The 26272-nt window shown below is 36.6% G+C and overlaps 2 protein-coding genes across 9 annotated transcripts in view; one reads left to right on the forward strand and one right to left on the reverse strand.

Moving 5' to 3' along the window:
* The window catches only part of ARL6IP6 (ARF like GTPase 6 interacting protein 6), a 44421-nt gene extending 42322 nt beyond the window's left edge, over positions 1-2099 (reverse strand). The window contains exon 1 of the mRNA XM_030852779.2: positions 1037-2099. Within this exon, the coding sequence (XP_030708639.1) occupies positions 1037-1436 (400 nt within the window). The 5' untranslated portion in view covers positions 1437-2099. The remainder of the gene's footprint in view (positions 1-1036) is intronic.
* A 163-nt stretch (positions 2100-2262) lies between these two features.
* Positions 2263-26272, forward strand: part of PRPF40A (pre-mRNA processing factor 40 homolog A) — a 54726-nt gene continuing 30716 nt past the window's right edge. For 4 of the 8 annotated variants that reach the window (XM_030852769.3, XM_030852770.3, XM_030852771.3 and 1 more), the window contains exons 1-5: positions 2263-2841; positions 3982-4113; positions 16354-16434; positions 17618-17648; positions 19551-19567. In XM_030852769.3, the coding sequence (XP_030708629.1) occupies positions 2440-2841; positions 3982-4113; positions 16354-16434; positions 17618-17648; positions 19551-19567 (663 nt within the window). In that variant the 5' untranslated portion in view covers positions 2263-2439. The remainder of the gene's footprint in view (positions 2842-3981; positions 4114-16353; positions 16435-17617; positions 17649-19550; positions 19568-26272) is intronic. The other 4 variants (XM_030852775.3, XM_030852777.3, XM_030852776.3 and 1 more) reach the window with 2 other exon arrangements.

Below are 26272 nucleotides of genomic sequence, written 5' to 3' on the forward strand. Positions count from 1 at the left end.
AATTTACACCCAGTATCATTGTTTGAAGAGGTAAAATTCTCATATTAACTTGCCAATCTGTCTTGTGCATGAAAATCAAGCATGGTAAAGTGTTAGATGCCATCTACACCCCACTAGGGGCTTGGAAGCAATGAGGAAAAGTAAAAACTGGAATTAAATAGATTTAATTCTACTTAGTGAAGTAAAATACTTGAGTGGCAATGTGTTGGGTGCTTTTCATACAACAAACTAAGGTATTTTTTCTTGTTTTAATTTTTCTTTTTCAGTAACTTAACCAAAGTCACACACCACTGAGAACTGAACTTTAAACTGACGTCTGACTCTTTCCACTGCAACATAAAATATCCAACCACATAATACATCTGTATAAGCTTTGGAAAACCTTTCAAGGCACATCTCTTTCTATTCCAACCTGGCCAATATTTCAACTTAAGACACGGAAAATAACACCATTAATCAGAGAAAGAACCTACTATCTTGCTCCTGCAACAGAACTTCACCACTACACTGGGTTGCAAACCTAATTCAAAACCCAAGAGGGTCTATTTTACCTATGCAAGTATAAATTTGGGTTGGGATGGAAATCCTTGTCCTTCAGCAATTCAACGTGTACAGAGGAATCAGTGGATTGTACATCTTTAACCATTTGTGGATTAAACTCTTTGAACGTGTATAACCTAATATTTACACTTTGCACCGTTCCTTTAATGACGGTTGTTATGCATTTTGCTTGATTTTGCCAATATTTTACCGCAAGTGTTCACCGACTTTAAGATATTTTTTCTTCAAGACTACCCACTTATCAAGACCTTTTCTTAAAATGGGTCTCCTGATCACGGACCAAAGTCCTCTACCTTTAAGGAAAGAGAAGACAAGGGAGAAGATCAAAGAAAGGTGCGGACGAGGACTCTGGATGAAAGCGGCTACCAGCTTGCCGGCCTTTGACGGAGCGAGGGCGACGAAGGGGAGAGCCACGTCCAGGCTCAACTAAAGTAAACTCTGGACACACTTTCAAGGCCTGGGCTTCATTCCGTACCTTTTACGATCAGGTAGGTGATAGCGAGAAGGAAGGCGAGGAGGATGGCAAACAGCAGCGAACAGAGAACTGAGAGGACCTGAACCGGCCAGCGCCGGGCTTGGGCTCTGCCGCCCGCATCCGCCGAGAAAATACCATTGCGTTTATCGGGCAGGGCGGGAGACCCGTCCCCATCTGGCCGGAGTAGCGAGTCCTTTCTAGGTTCCGATGACGCCCCGGCCGAGAACTCCGCCCGCAGGTCACGGGCCACTCGGTTGCATTCCTCCTCCTCGTCGACTTCACCCTCACCCCAGCTGTCTCCCTGAGTGAAAGCGGAAAACGCCGGTTGATCAAACGGGACAGCAGTGCCTAGACGGCGGCGAGAAGGGGCTGGGCGCCTCCCACTCTCCACGAACGACATGGCGGGAAAGACAGTTAGGTCCGCAGAGGTCAGGCGTCGCCCACCTGCCCCGCCCCGCGGTCGCAACAGCCAATCAACGGCCAGGCCCTCCACGGCCTCCACCACCTGGCCCCGGCGCGCAGGGGTGCACAAGGGTGCGTGGCTGGGCGAGGAAAGTGCCGTGGGGCCCGAGAAAAGGCTGGGCGCCCCCGGACCAGAGCATGACCCTCAAGTAGTACAAAGGAAGGGGCGCAGTGAAGTGCGCGGAGAGAGACAAGCCGAGGCCCAAGGCAGCCGAGTGTCCTCTCCCTGCAGTGCTTAGTCCGGGCCAGCGATCTCCGCCGCCGCCGCCGCGTCACCTCCATGCAAGCTCGCGCCCCGGCAGCCCCAAAGCCGCACCTCCCCGACGCTCGGTCCTAGCGCCCGCCCATGCCCCTCTAATACACATTCCCGAACCTATTTGCTTTCTCTCTTCTTCCCCTCTACGCCTGCACTAGCCCCGGCTTCCCTCATTAACGGCAGCTCACCTCGCCACGCCCTCGCCTCCCTTAACTGCCCTTTCCTCCTTCCCTGTGGCATTGTTCTCCCCGCCCCTACCACAACTTCCCTCCACACCGCTCGGCACGCCTCCTCCCCCCACCCCGGCGCGCGCTCGCCAGCTGGTGCGTACAGAGCTCGAACCCGCTCCTCACGACCCCTCCTCTCGCCTTCCCCGCCCCCTCCCTCCACCTCGAGCCCCGCGCGCGCGCATCCAGCCCCGGCCACCGCTAACGCTAGAAGCTGCTTACTCCACCCCCACCCCACCCTACCCCACCCCCGGCGGCCTCAGGTTTGCGGGGCGTACGTGACTCGGGCGGGGGGTGAAGGTGGCAGGCCCCCACTGCCCCACCCCCTACGGGGTGAGGCTGTCTAAGCTCGGGAAGCTGGGATACAGTTGTCTTCCCTTCCCCGGGGGAAGTTGGTGGAGTTTTCCCGGCAGAGGAGTCGGCGCAGAAACTTCCTCCGTCCCCCTATTCCCCCCTCCATGCAGGCGACGCCGAGTGAGGCTGAGGCTGGGGGCGAATCGCCGAAGAGCTGCGTGTCGGCAGCGCAGTCTGATTGGACAGCGGGGAAGCCTGTCAGCTTATTGGCCCCGCTGATCCCGCCCCGTAGCGCAGGGCAGCCTTTAACCTTTAGCCCCAGTGGGCGTCAGCCACTCAGATCGCTTCTTGTTGGTATGTGTAGCGGCAGTGGCCGCCGGCGGAGCAGTCTGAGTCCGACGATGAGGCCGGGGACGGGAGCCGAGCGTGGAGGCCTCATGGTGAGTGAAATGGAGAGCCATCCTCCCTCGCGGGGTCCCGGGGACGGGGAGCGGAGATTGTCCGGCTCAAGCCTCTGCTCCAGCTCTTGGGTCTCTGCTGACGGCTTCCTGAGGAGACGGCCCTCGGTAAGGGATCGGTGGGGCAGGGGGAAAGCGGCACAATGAAAAACGGAGTCAGAGACAGGAAGCTTTCTCCAGGAGGAGAAGATGAGAGTGGACGAAGGAAGAGCTCGAGATGGTGGGATATGTTCCGAGGGAGAGAAATGGGAGGGCGGGGATGCACAAAGGAAAGGAAGTGGGACCGTGGAAGTTCCCAGTGGGTTTGGCCTAGGCAGATGCGCGGTGGAGGTGCTGGGCCCTAGGCGGGGTGAGCATTTTGGAGAGGTAGGCCCGATTAAGCAGGCGGGGGGAAGGCAGAGACTTTCTTCGGTAGACTTTAATAGAGGCTGTCAGAATTTCTTCACTAGTAGTAGTGTTGTCTGCAGCGGGGGGACAGCTGGGAGAATTGGCAGGAGATAATTTCCTGCTTTTAAGACCTGTAACAATGGACACACAAGTAAAGAAAGTAGTTGTCTTATAAAAGCGCGTTAAGATGGATGAATTAGTTGTTTGCATTTAGTGTCCGTGAGTGACAGACCTCATTCTTTGGGTTTTTTGTTTTGTTTTGTTTTTTGCAGGAGTAATTTTAGCTGTGTTAGAGGTTCTCTTAGGAAATAATATGTTTGCTTGTTAGGAGGGAAGTGTCCCCGGGTATCCAATACTGTTTGTTTTGTGTAAGACCAGCCCTCATCTGAGTTAATTGGGTAAATTCAGCGTTTTAAAGCTTAAAATCATCTTAGACATGAATTTAAGAATAAATGAAGTTATAAAATAAAAATAGTTGACTAGCTGATATCTGTGTGAAGTAGGACAAAGTTGTGGTTTTCACCATAACAGTTAAGTTGGCCTTCACATGCATTTCCTCCCAGTTTAGCAAACCAGTTGGTAACTGATTAAATCAGCATACTTAAAACAACAACAACTACGAATTAGGTGTCCAGTGATGATTTTAATTTTTTCCATTTTGTTCTGAAATTTGGTCAGGTGCAAGCTCATAAATACTGGTGTTGTACATTTTATTTAAGACAAGAAAGTATAAACTAACTCAGTAATTGAATCACACATTAGCCAGATATTATGTCATGCATATAACTGATTTGTAGAAATCAGATTTTTGAGAAGCATTTATTGGTACTTACTAATTTTTAAATTGTCCCTCTTTTTCAGATGGGGCACCCTGGCATGCATTATGCCCCAATGGGAATGCATCCTATGGGTCAGAGAGCGAACATGCCTCCTGTACCTCATGGAATGATGCCGCAAATGATGCCCCCAATGGGAGGACCACCAATGGGACAAGTAAGAATGTTTTGTTTTGTATTTCTTTGTTTATTTTTGCCCATGGTATTCTTGTGTCAAAGAATTTCAAAATCTGGGTCAATACTTACAGCTGTTTAAGTTTCAGTTTATGCCAGAATAATGTTTTTAAGTGAAATGTTGTATAATCATGACAGTAACCAAATTTTGAGTGTAATGAAAAATCTGTATAAGAGATTTACTTTCTACAGCAACAAAATTGCGTTGTTTTTGTTTGTTTTTTTAAATTTAAAAGTAGCAAAGTACATGTAGGCTTTTTAGTTTAATGACTTTCCCCCCAAGTATGTCAATTGAAGAAAATATGCTATGTCAATATAATTTTTGTTGGTGGACCTTGTACATGCATAGAATCTGAAAACAGCAGTTGTTTAGGCCTTTGGCTTAGGATTAATTTTATTCCTGAAAAAGCTTCCTGGTGTGTGTGTGTGTGTGTGTGTGTGTGTGCGCGCGCGCGCTCAATGGGGGTGGAGGTGGGAAGGTTCTACTCTGATTTGGTTCTTCATAGGACGGTGCCAAATAGGTAGTTTATTTTCCACTTATACTATTTTGTTTTTTTAAAATGATTTTTGCTTCTGCACTTCTGCTTTTGAGCTGTCCCTTCCATCTCCAGCATAAATTGTAAACATTTTGTGGGAGTGATTTGGACCAAAAGGTTTTAATGCTGACTCAATGAGTTCAATAGAACTTAATTCCTAGAAAAGCATCCAAGAAAGGTAACAGGTTCAGTTACCGTAAATAATTTTATGCCCTCTGTTAGGTTCTATAATACACATATCCTTTGGTGGCTGGGTTCTTTCCATTTAGTGTTTCAATAAATCATCAAGTATTTAGGGTAACAAAATATTTTGGAAAGCCAGTCAATTAGGTATGATCTTTCTGCCAGTTGGGGGCATCATTTGCTTTGATAATCATTTAAGCCTTGATGGTTTGAATTATTGGTGAAATTGTAGTGGAGAAAGGAGCTCGCTCTGTGTGTATGTTTTTGTTTTTTTTTTTTCTTAAGAATAGAAGGGCTTAATGTCAAGTGGTTTTCTTCTTTTTTATTTAAGGTATTTAAGAGTATAGCCCTTAATTTTGTATAAAAAGCTTTATTCAGAGGCACCAGGCCCAAAAGATTCTGCCTGTAGGAGTTCTTTAAATAAAAGAACTATTTATTCTGTTACTCTAGGATAGCACAAGTTTTAAAACTCCCTAGGTGATGGAGAAACAACTCTGATTCCTCTTCTGTTTCTTTCCATCTCTAAGCAGCAAGGAGCTCTTCTTGTTTTCTCAGTAGAGCTGCTCTAACTAGATAATGAGCTTTAAAAAATATTTATTCTTTAAATGCTCTGGTTCTTATTTAAAATTAGTTTCTTTCCACAGAAAGATAAAATAAAACAATTTGCTACTGCCAGATGCTTCTCTCTTTTCTGGGGCCTTCTGTTTCCATTGGGCCAATCAAGGTAAGTTTTGCAAGGGATTGACCTGCTTGCCCTTGCTGTATTGGTGCTGTTGCACTACCAAAACCAAGATACCAGCTAGTCATTTTGAGTAAAATGCAGATTTTATTTTTTAAGTATTCATGTATCTCATTGACATAAGCTGGTCACAGTTTGCTCTATGGCCCTTTCTCTTTAGCTCTGTAGTGACCATCTTCCTAGTAAGGTTATTTGCTACTTGGTACACATCCATTCAAATACTCTGAATTTTACCTTGTGGTTTTCTTCTACTTCTTTCCTAGACCAGTATATGCCATGTGCCTTTAAGCGTACCTGACTGTTTAGATGTTCAGAAGTCTCTCTCTGTTGGCTCCTGTTAGGATAACGATTGAATGACTTAAGAATCCAGCTCTGAGGAACTCAAGAGAATACCCATTTTTTTTTCCCTTAGATTATTCCTTTTTTTCCTCTTGATATCTAACAAATATGGGGCCCAAGTCTTGGTAAAACAAATTCTTGTTTTAGCTTTGATAACAGAGTGGGAGGGCATGGATAATATAAACAGTCATGTATTCAGAAATCTAATTTAAAGCCCTATAAACAACTACCTTAAAATAAAAGTTGATAATTCGCAAACTTGATCCTTTTTTCTGCATCATGTCTTCTGTCTACCCGCCCTCAGAAGTATAAGTGAGCAGTAAGTGATCAGAAGATAATGAGAAGAAGCAGGATGCCTATATAGCTCACTGCAGTGACACAAAGTTGGTAGGGTTCTGTCATCAAATTTTAAATAGTTAATTCACAAATTCTTTAGACTTTGCAATTGAAGGTTATGGAACCTTCATGTATATTGCCTAGTTCACATTAAGATCTCATTCTGGGACCAGCTGAGGACTAAAATTGGTGGCAGTCTTACTTGCTAAGTGATTGTGGTCTTTGGGATGTTACTGAACATGACATGAAATTTTAAAACTTGTTTGTAAAATAATATGCAGACTGGACATAACAGTCTACAGAAACCAGAGTTTGTACTTTTTGAAATGCAGCAGATGATTTAGATTAGAGGAGTAGCATGTTTGTTTTAGTTCAGGAGATAACCTAGAATGCCTTTTTAGAATTTAGGATGAATCTATTAGTAGTAATAGATATTTGGAAATTATCAAATAGGTCTTAATAATATTCTTTCAAGTTTATCCTGTAGGTTAAACTTGCCTTTCTTATTGTACATTAACTTCAGATGGGAAAGTTGTGCTTCTACTTTTACAGAGTTATAGGATCTTACAGTTGGAAGGGACCTTACAAGTTTACAAATGTTAATGATAAAATAATTTTCCTGCTTGGTGGCAGTAGAGATTTGTATTAAGATATAATTATGTATGAAGCTGTCCTCTTTCTCTGTGTATTGTAAATAATGTTTTGCTTTAAAATATTTTCACGTCTTATTCTTTTGTTGTCTTTTCTACAGCATAAACCATCCTTATCACAGGCAATTTGGCCTTCACTTAAGCCCAAGAGTCTTTCTGCCTGACTTTGTCTTCTTTCTTTAATTCTTAATTTTCCTCTTCTTTTAATGAGAAGAGTAAAGTAAAAGAATTAAGGTCCCTTTCAGCTCTAACAACCTATGATTCAGTTTAGATCATTTGATAAGGATAGGTGATATGTATAAGATTTTATGGGTTGATATGCAAGTAAAAATAGGAAATTCTTTTAGTAATGCCCCCCTAATTCTAATTATTCATTATTTTTTTCTTGTTGCCTTTGTTCAATAAACTGATAAATGAATAATTCCTCTTTAAAAATAAGTCAGATTTTCATGTTCTCATACTGAGTAAGGCGGGTTTTTATAGACCTTATTTCTGTTCCTGCTGCTATCTGAGCTTAAGTCATTACACTCTCATGCCTAAGATACTCTTTACAACTTTTGAGCTGGTTTTCTTGCTTCAAGCTTGTCCCCCAAAAAACTCTTTTTAGATTTCAATGAGTTATCTCCTTGCCGTAGAACTTCCACTGTTTTTCTGTGCCTATAGCGTAATGTCTACGTTCCACAATTTAACTTTCAGTTATCTCCCATAGTATATAATTCAGAGCACGATTCTGAGCTGCATGTCTTCACATTCCCTAATATGAACGCAGGCTGGTCTTTTCATGGTATTTTGAGTAACTATATTAGTTCATGACCAAGGTTGTGCTGTTTTTCTTGCTCTCCTGCCCCCCAGCTCTCTACTACCTTGAGCTTTCCTTTATTTACCTAAATTCTGCCATTTCAAGTCCTGCCTTCTCCAAGAGGTCCTCAACAATAAATTTTCCCAGCATATACCTCCCCTTCAGATTATTAAAATAAAATCCTACGTAATCCGCCCATAACTCTTACTATTTCACTTATTTTAGCACTTGTTTTGTTTTATTATGGTTTATTTGCTTTGCCTTTCCAACAGTTGTAAGCTCTTAGGGGGCAGGGGCTATGTTCTGAACTTTTAAGAAGTCTATAGGTGCTGAGCACAGTTCTTGGCACATCATGGGTGCTCAGTAAATTACTTGTTGAATGAATGAAACAAACGCAGATACCCTTTCCTACAATATAAGCCAGAAAGTTAGTCAGTGTTACATGTGACTTTTCAGCGGTTACTTATGACTTCACACTGTTACCACTTATTCTTGTTTTTAGGGTCTGTCTCTACTGTTGATTTTCAATTTGACGAAAATGGAAGATAATTAAGATGAAATAAGTAATTTTTGTTTGGTGAATAAAACTAAAGAACTTCCATTTACTTTAAATTACAGGCAAATGTATTTCTGTCTGTATGACTTCATTGGTGATCATCTCTTTAAGTTTTACCAGATTTTTCCATACCCTAGGGAGAAATGATGATTTGGAATATAGGCCTTCCAGAGAAATCCAGTATATTGATTGGTGTCTTAGATTTATCTGACTGACTTGATAAATTGTTATGCTGTTGTTGCTTGTGAGTTATCCTCACTTTTGGGTGTTATAGGGTCCTTGCCATTGAATTGAACATTAGCCAGTGAAAAAGATTTTTTTTTTAGCTTATCTGCTCGTAGATTGTTGAATCTAGGTAACTTTCTTTATGTATTTATATTACCTAGGTGAGTGCATTTTAAAACATAGATTGACCCATACCTACTGTGTTGGTATAACTTTTGGGCTGTGTATATGGTTAGATTTTGATAGGTTTTAGTTTCATTATCTTTAGATAGCAACTCATTTAAATATGAACTCATCTATTCAAAAACTTCAACTAGAGTAGTATTTCTGAGTATATCGGGATTACTTGAAGAGATGTAAAAAGACCATGTCACTTTGGAAGAATGAACTGCACCCCTCCACCCCTTTGAGATTCGCAGGGTGCAGTATTTTCTAAAGATGCTAAGAAGTCTTGCAGAAGCCTTTTAAAACTTTTTACTTAGTATTTTTCGGTTTTAGTTGGCCATCTTCCTCTCCCCCACTTCCACAGTCTCCCTTGCCCCCTTTATCTGTTTATTTTTCTTTGTCTAGCACATTGCATAGAACTAACACTGCCTGTAATTAACATTTTGCGAGAAAAGCTGAATTGGGATCACTTACCCATTTAGTCTGCTCTTCAGGATAAAAGGGCAATGTGGAAATCAGTATTAACACACATAAATGTAGCAGCTCATAGAGTTGTAGAGTGCAACAAATGTATTCATTAATGGTGGAATCAGAAAGGAAAGAAAAAAAAAGGGACTTCCCTGGCAGTCCAGTGGTTAAGACACCACTCAGGGGGCACGGGTTCCATCCCTGGTGGGGGAACTAAGATCCTGCATGCTGCGCAGCCTGGTCAAAAAAAAACCAAAAAAGATCTCAATGGGTTAACCTGTTGGTTTTTGATTGGGTTTGTTAGAAATGTTGATGACATGACTTCCAGTCATTATCAAGTGGTATATCAGTAGATAGTGCACATTTGGCATCTACTTATATCCATAGCTATGCACTTGAGTTTTTGTTTGTTTTTTTACCTAGAGAAAGAATTAGCCTAAGTTGTGAAGGTTTCTAAGTTGGAATGAGTAGATATACACTGTCTCATTTAAAGTTGTCATTAGTCTTTCATTCTTATTTCCTATTTCCATATCTTCATATTTCCATTGTCAGGTCAATTTAGCCAATAGACTTTGCCCATTTTCGTCAATAGACATTTAAGCCTCTTCTTGACCGTGTATTAGTACAAAGGTGAACACTGTATATATATCATGCACTCAGGGAACTTACAGGTATCACTCAGGTGCCTGGCCACACTGTTTTCTCATCTTTTAACTGCTGATTTGACTGTCACGATACTTGTAGACATTCGAATATTTAGTGGAGATGAATCTTTTATATTTGTATTCTTTTTCTCCCTGGTCAAGTCATCATGTTTCTTCTACTTATTAAAAAAAGTTAAGTATAGTTAGCGGTTACTAAAGATGTGGTATTTTGTATGACAGGCTTGAAAGAAAATCCTCTATCTGCTTCTTTCTTACTTGGGGCACTACACTCAAAGTGGAAATCTGAATCTTCTCCAAATCTGAGTGTTGCTGTTAGCCGTGTCTCTTAAAGGACTAAACATGCCAGCAAGTGAGAACTGAGTTGAAATACAGTTTGCTTTATCTTAGGCTTTCATTTTTTTTTTTAAACAAAATTTTCATCTCATTTATCTTAGACTTTTTTTTAACAGAATTCTCAAATCTTATTTATTAGCTCCTGATCTGTTTGGGTTAAGACTTTTTAAATTACCTTTTGATTAATGAATGAGCATTAAGTTTCTGTTTGAGAACGTGGGCTTGGTATACTTTCTTCGGTCATTGGGTATCAAGAAAGTTGTTAATTCTCTGAAAGATGATTTTTTTTAGTACTTTTAAGATCATTACATATTTATGATCATATATTTGTTGAATATAATAGAAAATTACCCTCTCTTTCCTTATACAGAAATAAGGGCTAGTCATAAAGTTGTCTACTACAAGTGTTTGAGTCTCTGCTATGTCTATGTAACTCTCTTCTGTACGAGTAATACTTACATAAGTTAAACATGCTCTTTGTCCTAAAGGTGCCCACAATTGAGAAGGAGCTAAAAATTTTCATATGGACAAATATTTACTGATTTAGCTAGATATAATACTGAATCTAGTTTAAAGGAATTGGGGAAGAAGATAGTAATAGTCTTGTGTTCCTCTGTACTTGCGTTCTGGAGGGCTCATGTCCAAAAGGAGGTTTAGATGATTTTTAGAGTAAGTTTTATAAAATCTTTGATTCTATATGACTTGAGACACCACAATCTGTGTGTGTATCCACAGTATGTTTAGAGCTTTTTAAAATTCAAGTGATACAATTCATTTTTATTCAGCTCCTTTTCTAAGTTTTTGTGTCACATATCAACACCCAGTGATTTTCTTTTTATATTTTCTGTACCCTCATTTAAGAAGTTTGGGGTTTAGCAAGAGACAGTGGACTAAATAATTTAAACTATTTACTTGCCTTTTTTTCACATAGTTTTGTTTTTTAAGGTTTCAGGGAATAGAACTGTGATACCTAATCTGTGTTAGAATTATAATTTTTATCAGATGTTTGTATATAACTGATTCATATACCCTATTGAATTTGATCCTCCTGACTGAAAAGTGGATTGGCTAGATAGATGTCCAGTTTATAGATAGGAATAGGAAGGCCTAGAGAGTTGAGTGAATTGTAAAGCGACATTGAAGAGCCAGCACTAAATGTGATCCTTAATCTGGGATTGACTTCTCATTACGTGTGTTGATTCCTACTGAAGGTGATGGTTTTACAGTATTTACTAGATGCCTTTAAAGAACCAAAGTGCCTAACTAACAGATAGCTAGGGAATAGGTGAGAGAAGGGGCAACATGAGAGATACTTTCATTACATGAGTTGAAGGAGAGCAGTGGTAATAAAACAGCTTTCATTTATTGAGCACTGTTCTAAGTGCCTGTGTGTATTCATGTATCATTCCATTTAATCCCTACAACAGTCCTATCAGATAAGTACTATTTTTTCCCCCATGTTGCAGGTGAGGAAATTGAGGGTTAAGTAAAGTTGCCCAAGATCACATAACTGGTGAGTGGCCAACTGGGGTAGGAATTCTGGCAGTCTGAATCCAGAGTATACTCAATAGCTGTACTAGGCTGCTTCCCTATATAGCAGTATGAGATTATGCCATGTTACACCTCCTTAGAATTTGAAGGAATAGTGTATACTATAGTGAATTCTAAAGTCTCCAGGTTGAGAGAATTTAGCAAACTAAATAATTTTGAATACTGGCAGTTGATTTATTAAATGGTAAGGTTCTACTCCCTGTGGGAGCAGTTTGTGCAAATAATGTCTATTTTTTATCTAAATGTTTCTTATATAAGAAAATGACATGTTTTGAGTTTATATATAACTGTAGATGAAGAGGAAGTAAGGTTAAATGATTGTCCGAAAGTTAAGCCACTTTGGGTTGTTAAGGACATGCCTTTAAACAGGTATTTCCATTTATTTCCAATTGAATGAATATTTAGTTACATTCAAAGATGTAGTTTTTGCATTTATTCAAAACTTAATTTTTTGCATTCATTTATGTATTTGTTTATAAGGTAAGTTAGTGGTGTAGGGAATAGTTGTTTTAAAATACTGTGTGCTTAATGTTAATAGCCTCTGTAGAGTGTATTTGTGGAATTGACTTTAGCACGTTTAAAAGGAACAAGTATAAAGGCAAGAATCAAACTTTTTAGGTAATCAATTTGTAGCTACAGGTTGGCAGCAAGAGTGATTTTTAAAAATCAACCAAATTCAAGAGTTAATATTTAGACAAAAAATAGGTTAGATTGTGTGATTTTTTTCCAGCAGGAAAAACTTCAGGAAATAATTATGAAGAAAAGAACTTTTGAGGTACCCACATGAAGATGTACACTTTTGTTTTCATATCCTAATAAAATTGGGCTAATTTACATTTTGTATAACTAATTTGCTGTAGCACTGATAGGATTCCTTTTATTACTGTACCTTTTTTTATAATTCAAATATCTAGAGTGATCAATGAATCATGCTTGTTTTTATCTAACATTAGACATTTTCTAAACTGGGATGCTAAGAATGACTGAGCGGATTCTGTGGTGCTCCCTAGTTTTTACTCATTTTTAATTTTCTTCAAATGGGTGATTCTTAGAATTTTCAAGAGATTCTTCTTGATTTAACTTTTATCATTAAAAGAAGAGAAATAGAAACATCACACAGATCGTTGGCCACTTTGAATAAAGCATATCAAGTTGTATATCTGAGTTACTTTTTAAAGGTGCCAAAGTGTCCATTAAATTTAGATGTTTAATATTTTAGGCAATTTAGCTTACATCTCACATATATGTCTTTCACCCATAACCATTCTTTCTCTGTCTCCTAACAACTGAAATGCTTAATTACAGCACTTAATATATTTGCCAAAGTAGCTTAAATGGAAATTTATGAAGCTCTACAAGGTTATTGTAATTTTATACCGTGCTTCACAATAAGCTTAGTATGAGCTACCACTTTGTAGCTTTAAGAATGATCTGGCTTGTGGAATTTGTTGTGGCATTACTGTAGCAACTATGTTAAGAATTTGTCCCTGTAACCATTTTGAACCAACATCCTGTTTTCATTGAATTTAAGATGTCATCATTGATGAGACACTCCATTATATTAGGTGCCCTGCGTGAGAAAAAAACAAATGAGAAGTCTACGAATAAAGCTGGGATGCCAAAGGGCTATTCCCTCCGTGTGAAGCAAGAAGTAAATCTGCTATGGAAAAAAGGACAGCAAAGTAACTTGAATGTCTCAACTTTGTTTATTGGGCAAAAGGAGGGAAAAATCACTTCTGATCAGGATTTAAACCACACGCCAATTCTCTCATAAGCTTGCAGCCTATATTCCCATTATCAGTGTGGTGTTAAAACAAGTAAATAAATAACTTAGAAATTTTTAATGGTCTCAGGTTGATGGTGCTGCCAAGTGACTGGCTGAAGTCAACACAAATCCTCTGAAAGAATTCAACTTCAGTCAGACAGGTTGACACATGCATCTCCATATTAGGTGTATCCTAGAATTAATGAAAAATGGAAATCATAACATTTCCGCAAAATAGATTCCTCAGGCTTTGGGAAACAGGCCAAATTCTTGTAATAGCTTTTCATAAAAACATAGTATTTTGCATATTTATATTTTTGTTCTTTGGTTTCATGTTAATATCGCAGTTTTGCTTTAGAATTATCTATTTACTTTTAGAATATTCGGTTGTACATAATTTAAGAATCTTGCCAATTTTTGTCAGGTTGAACAAGCTTAACTAGTTGCTACCCCTCAGAATTTACAGAGATACAGAGGGAGAATTTAGCTTTTTATTTGACATTAAATCTCATTATATAACCGATACCATGAGTTCTAGTCTAAAGGCAAAGTTTTGAGATGTTTTAAAGTTTGAAGTGTGGGAAGAAGAACAATTGAGAGAACTCTGTCAAATTCTGTTCTTTAATGATTTTCAAATATTGTTTGCTGTGTCATTGCCTGGTCTAGTAAACATTTGTTATATGTAAGCTCTTTTGTGCTTTGGTTTTGGATGGGCTTTGATCACTGTGTCTCTTATGAAGTAGAGTACTTTAATTTGAAATTACATTTATTTGTACAGTCATTTGTACTGCTATCGTGTGGAAATGCTGTGTTGCATGATGGAGATTTTTCCCCCTTTTTAAATGTCTTTAATTCTTTTTTTAAGATTTAGCACAGAATTCTTCTAATTTACATGTTTAGTTTTAAATACATCATTCCAGAAAGTTTGAAAGTAGAATGAAAAATAAATAACCCATATTCCATCTCCCTAATTATCATTTTTGGTACATTTTATTCCAAATTTTATTGTGTGTACATCTCTGTTTAAAAATTTTAATCGTAGTGTACACACAATTTTGATTGTGACTTTTTTCTCTTAACATGGAGTCAGAAGCATTTTTCATGTTGCCACAAAGTCTTTGTAGTCATAGTTTTGATATTTGCTTAATGTGGAATTTCTTTTTCTTTTCTTTTAATTGGAATATAGTTGATTTACAATATTATGTTAGTTTCAGGTGTACAGCAAAGTGATTCAGTTATACATATATATGTATGTATCTATATTCTTTTTTTGGATTCTTTCTCATAGTTTATTACAAGATACTGAATATAGTTCCCCGTGCTATACAGTAAATCCTTATTGTTTATCTATTTTGTGTATGGTGGAGTGCATCTCTTAATCCCATAGTGCCAGTTTATCCTTCCCCCCACAGTTTTTAATTCTTATGAGAAAATACTTTGATTCGTTTTTCTCTTAAGTTTTCAAATTTCAGGTTCTCCATTTAGATTAGAAGTCTAGTTTTTGGACATGTTATTAGCTTTTGATTTTATATGCAGACCATTTTAATAGCAGGCCATTTCTCTCTGTGGCCCACCGTGCTTCCCCCCATAATTACTTAGTTCTTAAAAGAATTCAAACATATTTGCTATTAGCCTAAAGCAGAATTAATTGTGAGGGTATATCTGTTGAGGGGAGAAGGGGAAAAAGCCTAGTTCTCATTCTGTTAGTTTGAGTTGTAGATGCTTGTCACTGCTTTGTTTTCAAATTCTGCACTTTTATTTTTGTCAACTATTATTTGACCTGTATTTCAGGTTCTAGTCACATTTCTAGTCAAGTTCTTGTTTAGTGATGTTTTAACAGTTTATTGAATATTTTGTGGAACAAAAAGGCTTTTTTGGTTTTTTCATCCATTAGTACCATGCTACTTCATTTTAATGATAATTTAGCCTGGTTTTGCTTCATGAGTTGACTTTCAAAAGTAATAAACATCAGTGTTCAAGTGTTTTCTACCTTAAGTAGGCTTTATATATTCCTGTTGACCAATATGCTTATTTCTTTTTTGTTGTTCCTATTTCTCAGATTGTTCATTTAATTTAAAACTGTTGAATAACTGGTTACCTTGTTCCAGGACCTATGATTGTTTTGTATAATTTTATCTCCCTTCATGTTTTCCTTACATTCGTTCATATTAAGATTAAAGTTATGATGTGAGATTATACTAATATATGTGAACATTGCGTCAGAATCCTTTGGAAATTTATGTTAATCTTCATGATTTTTATTCATACTAAGTAGTGAAGATTGATTCATAGATTTGGATAACAGTTATTGGTAGATGAGTTTAAGCCCCCAAACTAATATATTCTTTCCCCAGATATGCATGTGTGTATGTGCTTTATTAAGTTTTTCTTTATAAGAGACAGCATAGATGACTTGAGTTAGAAAAATCTGTTTTTTATGTATTTGTTTAAAGTCACTGAACTATAAGCACCTTTGAGCTAGAAGTTTTAAAAAGACCAGATGGCTATAAAAATTATTTAATCAGATATTAAAAATCAAAGGTGAGAAACACTGAAAAATTTTTTTTGCCTTGCTCCAAAGAAGAGAAAAACATGGGTGTTGAGTTAAAATTAAAAGGAAATTAATATTCTTAAATTTTAAGTTACAAATAACATACCATAGTCTAAACTTTTAAATGTATTAAAATAATTATGACAATACATATAAATAATGACATAAGTATTAAAATAGGTCATTAAAAAAATACTTCATTCATTCAACAAGCACTTACTAAGCATACTATTCATGTAGTGTAGTATTCACTGGGTTTTAATCCTAAGTTGTACATATTAGTTTTAATAACCAGATAGATTCTTAAAATCCTATTAGGTGCTTTGGTCTTATATAGTAATCTTTTTTTACTTTTGTTCTAGATGCCTGGAATGATGTCTTCAGTAATGCCTGGAATGATGATGTCTCACATGTCTCAGGCTTCCATGCAGCCTGCCTTACCGGTAATCTTGTGAAAGTAACTGTTTTCTGTGATGTTTTGATTTCTTTTGTCTATGAGATAACATACGTATTTTGTAGGCAATCATGTTAGCTTTTTAAGTGCCTCCTAAGTACTACACGATGGGAATTACATGGACTATTATTTTTAGTTTCTTGAATCCAGGCATTTACATTTTTTCCTATATTTATATTATAATTGTTGTACATCCTTAGTTACTAAGTTAATTCTACATTAAACAAGTCTAGAATTCTAAAAAGCATAATTCCTTAGCCAGAAGCACTTTATTGTTCTTGTAGCGTTCTAATCTGAAAGAGCAGACATTTGCTTTACCATATACTAATTAAAAATTGATAAGATGTGATTTAATACTAGATCCTAAATTTAGAAATCAGAAGATTTCATTTGAAATCCACATTTCATGAGACTTCAGCTGTGGCACATTACTTAGAAAAATCTTTGAATACTCTTATCACCCTTATTGGGTGGTATAGCAATATAGAAATCATTATGATATTCAAGTTAGCATGACTTATTTATTAGTTATAATGAACAGATGTGGCATACTCCACTGGGGTAGGCTTTCAGTGTCGTATCCAAAACCCCTAGGGCCAGATACATTTCAATTTTTTTTTTTATATTATAAAGTAATACATTGCATATAGTATATAATAATTATGTAAAAATTTCCCACGGGATCTTGGGCCGTGCACTTTAATTTCTAACACAATATTTCTAAAGCAGAACTTAAAGATACTCATTCTGATGTGGGATAAATAAGACTGTAAACAGTTCATATCATTCAGGATAAGTTTTGCCACTGATGAGTTTTGGTGCCAAACTTAAAAAAAAAAAAAAAACTTGTTTTTCAGAGCTTTTTGGATCTTAGAATTGTGGGTAAAGGGTTGTGGATCTTTATGTAACCGATAATTATATAAATAAAACACTTCAGATTAAAGTGCTTCAGTAGTCCCAGATTACTGCAATTTTTTTTTTTTTTTTTTTTTTTTTTTTTACAATTTATAGCAAGCTCAGGGAACTGAGATCACTAAAACTTAACCAAGAATCTTTGAGTCAGTGGCTAGAGAATTGATACATAGAGGGGACTGATTATGCTTTAAGAGAATCGTATATAAAATACAGTTTAAGCAAGGTGAATGTTACTAATTTCATTTTTATTCTTACAGCCAGGAGTAAATAATATGGATGTAGCAGCAGGTATGTATACCATTTATGGTGATATATATTAGACTTAATTTGGACAGTAGCAACCGTGTTACAGTGAGGAATAAAACAGTGTCTCTTGGGCACTATAATCAGCTCCTGATTCTTTTTTTTTTTAAGCAATGGAAAATGGAAATCCATAAGAAATTATCACAATTTTAGATATTGGAATTCTGAGACCAGATTTGATCTTCAGATATACTTTGGCCCACGGGATGTTTTTAAATTTTATAATTAGTTGCTGACATTTAAAGTCTGCAGGCTTACATAAAGATTGAATTTATCATTCTATACAAAAATTTAATTTATCTTGAGAAGTTGGATGATCTGAACTTTTATTATTTACAGTGGTCTTTCTCAACACAGTAGATACTCAGAGAATATTTGAATGGAAAATTCTGGTTGAGTCCATATTTGCACTCAATATTGCACTCATTTATTGCACTCATTTATTTGCACTCATTTATTGCACTCAATAAAAACTTTAGTGTTTATTCCACTAAACATTGTGGAATGGGTAGCAACTCCATACTTCAGATATCGAGCATGTGCTCTCAGACTTCTGGACTACTTCACTCATTTTTCTGATACCTGCTTGATCCTTATAGTCATTGCAGTTTGTAAGCCCTGTGATAATATATTTTTTGCAGCTAGTTACCAATAAGTGTTTATTATGACTAGTGTGACTTTAACATATAATAATGCTTCAATTATACATGAGTAGGTAATGTTCCATGTAATTTAGTATTCCAGATGGTGAACTTTGTCCCATGATTATGCCAAAACTTTTTTTTTTGAACGTTATGGGTCGAAATATGTTTAAAATGCACTGTGTGCTTTCCTGGAGGTTTATATGGGCCATAACTGATCTTTTTAAGATGTTTCACAGATTTCATTCTTTAAGCTGTAATGATGTTCTGATATATCAATACCTCTGATATATCAATACCTTAGAATAGTATTTTAGCCTATTTAGATATCTAGAGGTGGTTACTATTACCCTAAATAATCCTGGAAAATTACTTTAAAGTTTTTTTTTTAGTTACTTTTAAATGCTTTGACTCTATTATTGATGTTCCATACTAGCTTTTTTTAATTGCTCTCTGTATATATGTACTTAGTTGTTTCCTTTTTACAGTCTCTTGTTTTTTTTACATATAGTTTTAAGCTACTAGTTTCCTAAATTAAAGATTATTCATATGAACTTTGTGACTAATAGGGATTTCTCCTTATGTCTTAAGATGGCTTTGATAGTTTAGGACAGTACCATCTAATAGAACTTTCTGTAAGTGTAGAAATGTTCTGTAATCTGTAGTGTTGTATACAGTAAACACAGCCACATGTAATTATTGAGTACTTGAAATGTGGCTAGTGCAAAGGAGGAACTGAATTTTAAAATTTTATTTAATCTTAATTAATTTAAATGTTAGTTTAAACAGGCATATATGGTGGCTAAAGGATTCTGTATTGTACAGCATGTGTTTGGAACCTAGATAATTAAACTTGTCAGAAATCTAAAGCATAGAATCAGAGTTCTGACACATTACTGTACTTCAGCAGTATAGCAGAGAAACAGGAATTAGTTAAGATAAACACCTATTTAGCAAGAAAAGGAGAAACAAAAGGCAAGGGTGTGAATACTGCTCAAATAGCTCCCAAGTGAGTTTGCACATTGAAAGTTCAAAGTGCCAACTTAATTCTGAAAGTGCTTTGCACTATCGATGTTTTTCTTGTGGGAAAGAGAGCAAGTACATAGGTGATATGGGACAGTCTTAGGATATTTAGTCTGATGGGATGAGGAGGAAAAAATAGTATGAATAAATATTTTAACACTGTTAACCTAAGGAGAGCATAATTTATCACATTGTAATATTGTTCCAAAAAATTTTTTTTTAGGTACAACATCCGGTGCAGTAAGTACCTTTGGAATATATTTATTTCATTATACTTCTTTAGCCTACTACGTTGATGCTTATTTCTGTTTTGAAGATTATCTACTAAGTTGAACCCTTTTCCTTTATCTTCTGTGCCAAAGGTTGAAAATTTGTTTGAATAATTTATTTTAAAATCTGATTTTTGTGAGACTTAATCAGAGATATGGGAATCACCAAGGTTTTTTTGTTGTTTTTTTTTTTAATTCCTTAAAGCTCAGTGAAGAGTTTATGTGTGTAATCTCATTTCATCAAAACAGTAGTCCTGAGAGGTAGCTGTTATTCTCATATGGTTGAGAAAATGCAGAAATCTGTGAATGAATTTTAAGTATGTTAGTATTTTAAATTTGGGGTGAAAGACTTTTAATTGTGACCTGTATTTAAATATTTTAAACTTTTATCTTTTGCTTTAAAATTGAATAGTTATAAAATATCCATTTGGTATTCTTCCATTATAAGTGTCTTTTTTTGTTTTTGACTAATAATAGCTTCATGTTTTTCCTGCTTACTTAAATAATATGGGCTCACTGGGAGGAAAATGAAGCAGACTTAAGTTAAAAAGAAGAAAGTAAATTACCCTAAGTTTTTCTACCATGAGGGAACCACCATGATTAATATTTTTGTTGTGTCAGTTGTCCGTCAAACTATTTTTTTTCCTCACTTAATTGAAACATCTTTTTGTCATATGTTAAATTCTCACATATTCTGACATCCATTTCTGGGTTTTCTTTTCCACTCTATTTCTAATTCAATATTACACCATTTTCTGATTAGAGTAGATTTAATATTTAATAAGACAAGTCTTTCATGGTTTCTCTTTTCATTATGTCCTTTGCTGTTTTCAGATATTAGCATATGAATTTCCCTGTCCCCCACCAAAAGCAGTCTTTAAATACACACACAGAGACATGCTCAAAAGGCAAAAATTGTGTTTTTATCTGGGATTAATTTAATTCTTTCCATTTTAAGAGAACTGACATATTCATACTTTTCAATTAAACTTTCCCATCCAAAAATATTGTGTATTTATTTGAAAACTTGCTGTTGTTTTATTCTTTTTTGATTTCAGGTACACAAATTTCAGTTACTTGTGCTTTTCAGGCTATGGTCATTATTGTTGATCCATGGCGGTTCCCTCATGTTTTTTCCCTCTATTCTTCCCTTTATTCTTTTTCCCTTTACTCCAGTCCACCCTCCCCAGTAGGTGCTTACTTGGATATATGTCCTAAGACACGTATATTGGGAAAAGCTTATGAAATTTTTTTGTGTAGCTTTTTTGTGTGTTTTTTCTTTTTTCTTGATCTTCATCCTTATTTTATAATTGACATACAGTATTATATTAGTATCAGGTGTATAATGCAATGGTTCAGTATTTGTATACATTACAAAATGCTTACCAAAAATAAGTAGTTAACCCATCACCACACATAGTAACAAAATTTTGTGTGTGTGTGTGTGTGTGAGAGGAGGACTTTACTCTTCAAAGATATAATACAGTATTACTAACTATAGTCACCGTGGTGTACATTTTATCCCTCATGACCTACTTATTTTATAGCTAAAAGTTTGTAGATTTTGACCCTCTTCACCCATTTCTCCCACACCCCCAAACCATCCTCCCCTATGGCAATCATCAGTCTGTTCTCTGTTTCTATGAACTTGGTTTTTTTGTTTCGTTTTTCAGAATCTACATGTGAGATCATACAATACTTGTCTTTCTCTCTCTGGCTTATTTCACTTAGTATAATGCCTTCAAGGTCCATCCATGCTGTTGTAAATGGCAAGATTTCATTCATTCTTTTTTTTATGGCTGAATAGTTTTCCTTGTGTGTATGTGCATTTTATATATATCTTTATCCATTCATCCATGTATACTTAGGTTATTTCCATATCTTAGCTATTAAAAATGATGCTTCAGGGCTTCCCTGGTGGTGCAGTGATTGAGTGTCTGCCTGCCAATGCAGGGGACACGGGTTCGTGCCCTGGTCTGGGAAGATCCCACGTGCCGCGGAGCGGCTAGGCCCGTGAGCCATGGCCATTGAGCCTGCGCGTCCAGAGCCTGTGCTCCGCAACGGGAGAGCCCACAACAGTGAGAGGCCCACATACCGCAAAAAAAAAAAAAAAAAAAAAGATGTTTCAATGAACTTTTTATAGGAACTTCCATACTGTTCCATAGTGGCTATACAATTTACATTCCCACCAACAGTGTAGGAGGGTTCCAGTTTCTACACATCCTTGCCAACATTTGTTATTTCTTGGTTTTTTGATAATGGCCATCCTGACGAGTGTGAGGTGAAATCTCATTATGGTTTTGATTTACGTTTCTCTGATGCTTAGTGATGTTGAGTATCTTTTTATATACCTGTTGGGCATTTGTATGTCTTTTTTGCCCATTCTTTAATTGGATTATTTGTGGTATTTTGCTGTTGATTTGTAGGAGTTTCTTATATATTGTGGATATTAACCCCTTATTATGGTTTGCAAATATTTTCTTCCATTCCAGAGGTTATATTTTCACTCCGTTTACTGTGTGGAAGCTTTTCAGTTTGATGTAGTCCCACTTGCTTTCTATTCCTAAACATGAGGAACTAGTTCAGAATTACTTTAACTTCCTTTTAGACTCCCTTACAATGAGTGGTGGTTTAAGGATAGCAAAACATGGTTCTAACCAGAACTCTAATGAACATTCTATGTAATTCAGGCTATGAATATGTACCTGGCAAGAGAAATTCCTGTGTATTTAATCTGTGGTCAAGCAGATCCAAGAGAGTCACTTCCCTAGGTTTCCTCTGCTGTCCTTGCAATTCTTTTTGCCTTCTGGAGTCAAAAATTCAGGTATTAGTTGCCTTGACATTTGTTAGAAGAAATTGACTGTTTGGATCTTTCTAGTCAGTCATTCTGACAGGCTTTCTAAACAGAAATAGCTTTTTCTGCATAGCACCTGGTGCCAGTGCTGTGCAGGTTGAGGTGCTCACTACAGGCCTATCGCAGTTATTGGTTCAGTTCCAGACCACTGCAGTAAAGTGAATGTCAGTCACGAATTTTTTGGTTTCCCAGTGCATATTAAAGTTATGTTTACACTACACTGTAGGCTATTAAGTGTGCAATAGCAATATGTCTACAAAAGCAATGTATATACCTTAATTTAAAAATACTTTATTGTGAGAAAATGCTAACCAATCATCTAAGCCTTTAGCAAGTCATAATCTAAAGATTACTGATCACAGATCACTGTAACAAATATGATAATGAAACGTTTGAAATATTGTAACAGTAACCAAAATGTAGCACAGAGACACAAAGTGAGCAAATGCTGTTGGAAAAGTGGTGCTAATAGACTTGCTCCACAGAGTGTTTCCACAAACATTCAATTTTTTAAAAAGGCAATAATCTGCGAAACACAATAAAGCTAAGTGCAATAATACCATGTAAATGTGTAAAGTTGCCAGATTACAGCAAGTTCAAGTTTTTCTTTTTGGAGATTTCTGGAATTTTTAAAATATTTTCAATCTATGGTTGGTTGAATTCACTGATGTGGAGGGCCAACTGCTGTAGTTCAGTCTTCTTTTAAGTCTGTTTTATGATAGAGTTTTAAATATTCTCCATTAAATACTGTGCATTCTTCATTCTGTTAGATTACAGATACTGTATAAGATTTGGAGCCATTTTGAATTTGTTGTGCTTTATGTTATCATTTTTCTATGTGCTTATCCAGCAGGCTTGCTGAACTCTTCTTGCTTAGTGAGTTTTCTGTGTAATACCACTACCCTCAAATGACCGTTTTGGCACCTTCTCTTCTGGTCCTCATATTTGTGTCTACTATTATTGTTTCAGGCAGAACCTCTAGTGCTATGGTGAGTGGTAGCAGTGATAAACTGGCATCTTGTCTTCTTTCCTCTCCTAAAGGGAATAAGTTTAAAATTTCTCCATTAAATATGATGTTTACTATAGTTTTTTGGTATGCAGTCTATGTTAAGTTGAAGTTTTCTTCTATTCCTGATTTGCTGATAGTGTTCAATATGTACTTATTTTTTAAATTCTTCAGTGTTTTTTTCCATGTCAACTAAGATCATATGATATTTCTTTTCTACTCTGTTAATGTGAAAGTACATGGATAAGTTTTCTGACATTGCCATCTTTACATCACGAACATGAACCCTAGTTATTCATTATGTGTATTTAGTGGTATGTATATGTGCATACACGTGTGTTTAATTTCTTCTGAATTTAGTTTGCTAGTATCTTTTTTAGGTTGCTTTTTTCTGGAGAATAATCTCTCTTTTCTGGTCCTTAGAACAACTTAATAAGTAACTTATTTCTTAATGCTTGATAGAACACAACTAAAAACTGACTGGACCTAACACTTTTTTTAAAATTATAGTTTCTGTATAATAATATATGTTACAGGTGTGCAATATAGTGATTTACAATTTTTAAAATTTATACTCCATTTAGTTATTGTAAAATATTGGCTGTATTCCCCATGTTGTACAATATATCTTTGTAGTTTATTTTATACAAAACACTTTGTACCACTTAATCCCCTACACCTGTATTGACCCTCACCCCTTCCCTCTCCCCACTGGTAACCACCAGTTTGTTCTCTGTATCTGTGAGTCTGCTTCTTCTTTGTTATATTCACTAGTTGTATTTTTTAGAGTCCACGTGTAAGTGATATCATACATTTGTCTTTCTCTGTGTGACATATTTCACTTAGCATAATGCCCTTAAAGTCCATCCATGTTGCTGCAAATGGCAAAATTTCATTCTTTTTTATGGCTGAGTAGTATTCCATTGTGTGTGTGTGTATCACACCTTCGTTATCCATTCGTTTGTTGATAGACATTTAGGTTCCTTCCTTATCTTGGCAATTGTTAATAATGCTGCTGTGAACGTAGGGGTGCATGTATTTTTTCAAACTAGTGTTTTTATTTTCTTTGGATATACACCCAGGAGTGGAATTGCTGTGTCATATGGTAGTTCTGTTTTTAGTTTTTTTGAGAAACCTCCATACTGGTTTCCACAGTGGCTGTACCAGTTTACATTCCCACCAGCATTTACGAGGGTTCCCTTTTCTCCACGTTCTTGCCAACATTTGTTATTTGCATTCTTTTTGATGATAGCCATCTGACGTGTGAGATGATATCTCATTATGATTTTGATTTGCATTTCCCTGATGATTGATTACTGATGTTGAACATCTATTTTCATGTGCCTGTTGGCCATCTGCATTTCCTCTTTGGAAAAATGTCTATTCGAGTCTTCTGCCCAATTTTTATTGGGTTGTTTTCTGTTGTTGTTTTGTTTTTTTGTTCATTTTTTTGTTTTTTGATGTTGAGTTGTATGAGCTGTTTATATTTTGGATATTAACCCCTCATTGGTCATATCATTTGCAAATATTTTCTTCTATTCAGTAGATTGTCTTTTCGATTTGTGAATGGTTTCCTTTGCTGTGCAAAAGCTTTTAAAGTTTAGTTTGGCTCTAATAGTGTTTGAGGATAATGGTTTTGCATTACCATTTCAATTTCCTTAGTGGTTATTGGGCTATTCCAGTTTTCAATTGCTTCTAATAATTTCATGTTTTTTCCAGATTTTTATCTATGTTATTGAGGTTTAATAATTGTTTAGCATAGAGTTAGAAATCATGATTGCTATCATTGTCCGTTTTTTGGGTTTTTTTGAAGAGGGGAGAGGGTAACTATTCAATTTCTGTTGTCATCTTTACTTCCTTCTTGATTACTTACTCTCTCGGTCTTTTTCTAGCATCTTGAGTCCTTTTAATTTTAATTTGAGTCCTTAGCTCACTGGTTTTCAGACATCCTTAACTGTGCTGCTTAAGTGTTTTTGTTTTTTTTTTTAATAAACTTATTTATGTATGTATGTATGTATGGCTCTGTTGGGTCTTTGTTACTGCGTGCAGGCTTTCTCTAGTTGCAGCGAGCGGGGGGCTCCTCTTCGTTGCGGTGCGTGGGCTTCTCATTGCAGTGGCTTATCTTGCTGAGGAGCATAGGCTCTAGGCGCACGGGCTTCAGTAGTTGTGGCACGCAGGCTTAGTAGTTGTGGCACACGGGCTTAGTTGCTCCGTGGCATGTGAGATCTTCTCGGACTAGGGATCAAACCTGTGTCCCCTGCTTTGCTAGGTGGATTCTTAACCACTGCTCCACCAGGGAAGTCCTGGCAGGCAGATTCTTAACCATGGCGCCTCCAGGGAAGTCCCTTAAGTTTTGACATAAAGAATTTTTGTTGTTATTCAGCTCTCAATATCTTGTTTTCTTTTTTCCTCATTTGATTTCTTTTTTTATTAGGTATTAAGTGGTTGGTTTTTTTGGTTTCCAGATGTCAGATTTTTTTTTTTCCAAATTGACTTTTTTTTTTTTCCTAGAGAAATTTTAGATTGAGTGCAAAGTAGAGAGTTCCCAAATACCCCCTATCCCTCATACATACAGCCTTCCCTTCTATCAACATCTCTCCCCAGAGTGGTATGTTTACTACAGTTGATGACCATACATTGACACATCATTATCACCCAAAGTCCAGTTTGCATTAGGTTTCACTCTTGGTGTTATGCATTCTATGAGTTTGACAAATGTTTGGTGACGTGTATCCCTCATGATAGTGTCATACAGAATAGTTTCGCTGCACTAAAAGTCCTCTGTGCTCTGTCTCTTCATCCCTCTCCCCATCTCC

This window comes from Globicephala melas, chromosome 7 (assembly GCF_963455315.2).
Source record: "Globicephala melas chromosome 7, mGloMel1.2, whole genome shotgun sequence".
Lineage (NCBI taxonomy): Eukaryota > Metazoa > Chordata > Mammalia > Artiodactyla > Delphinidae > Globicephala > Globicephala melas.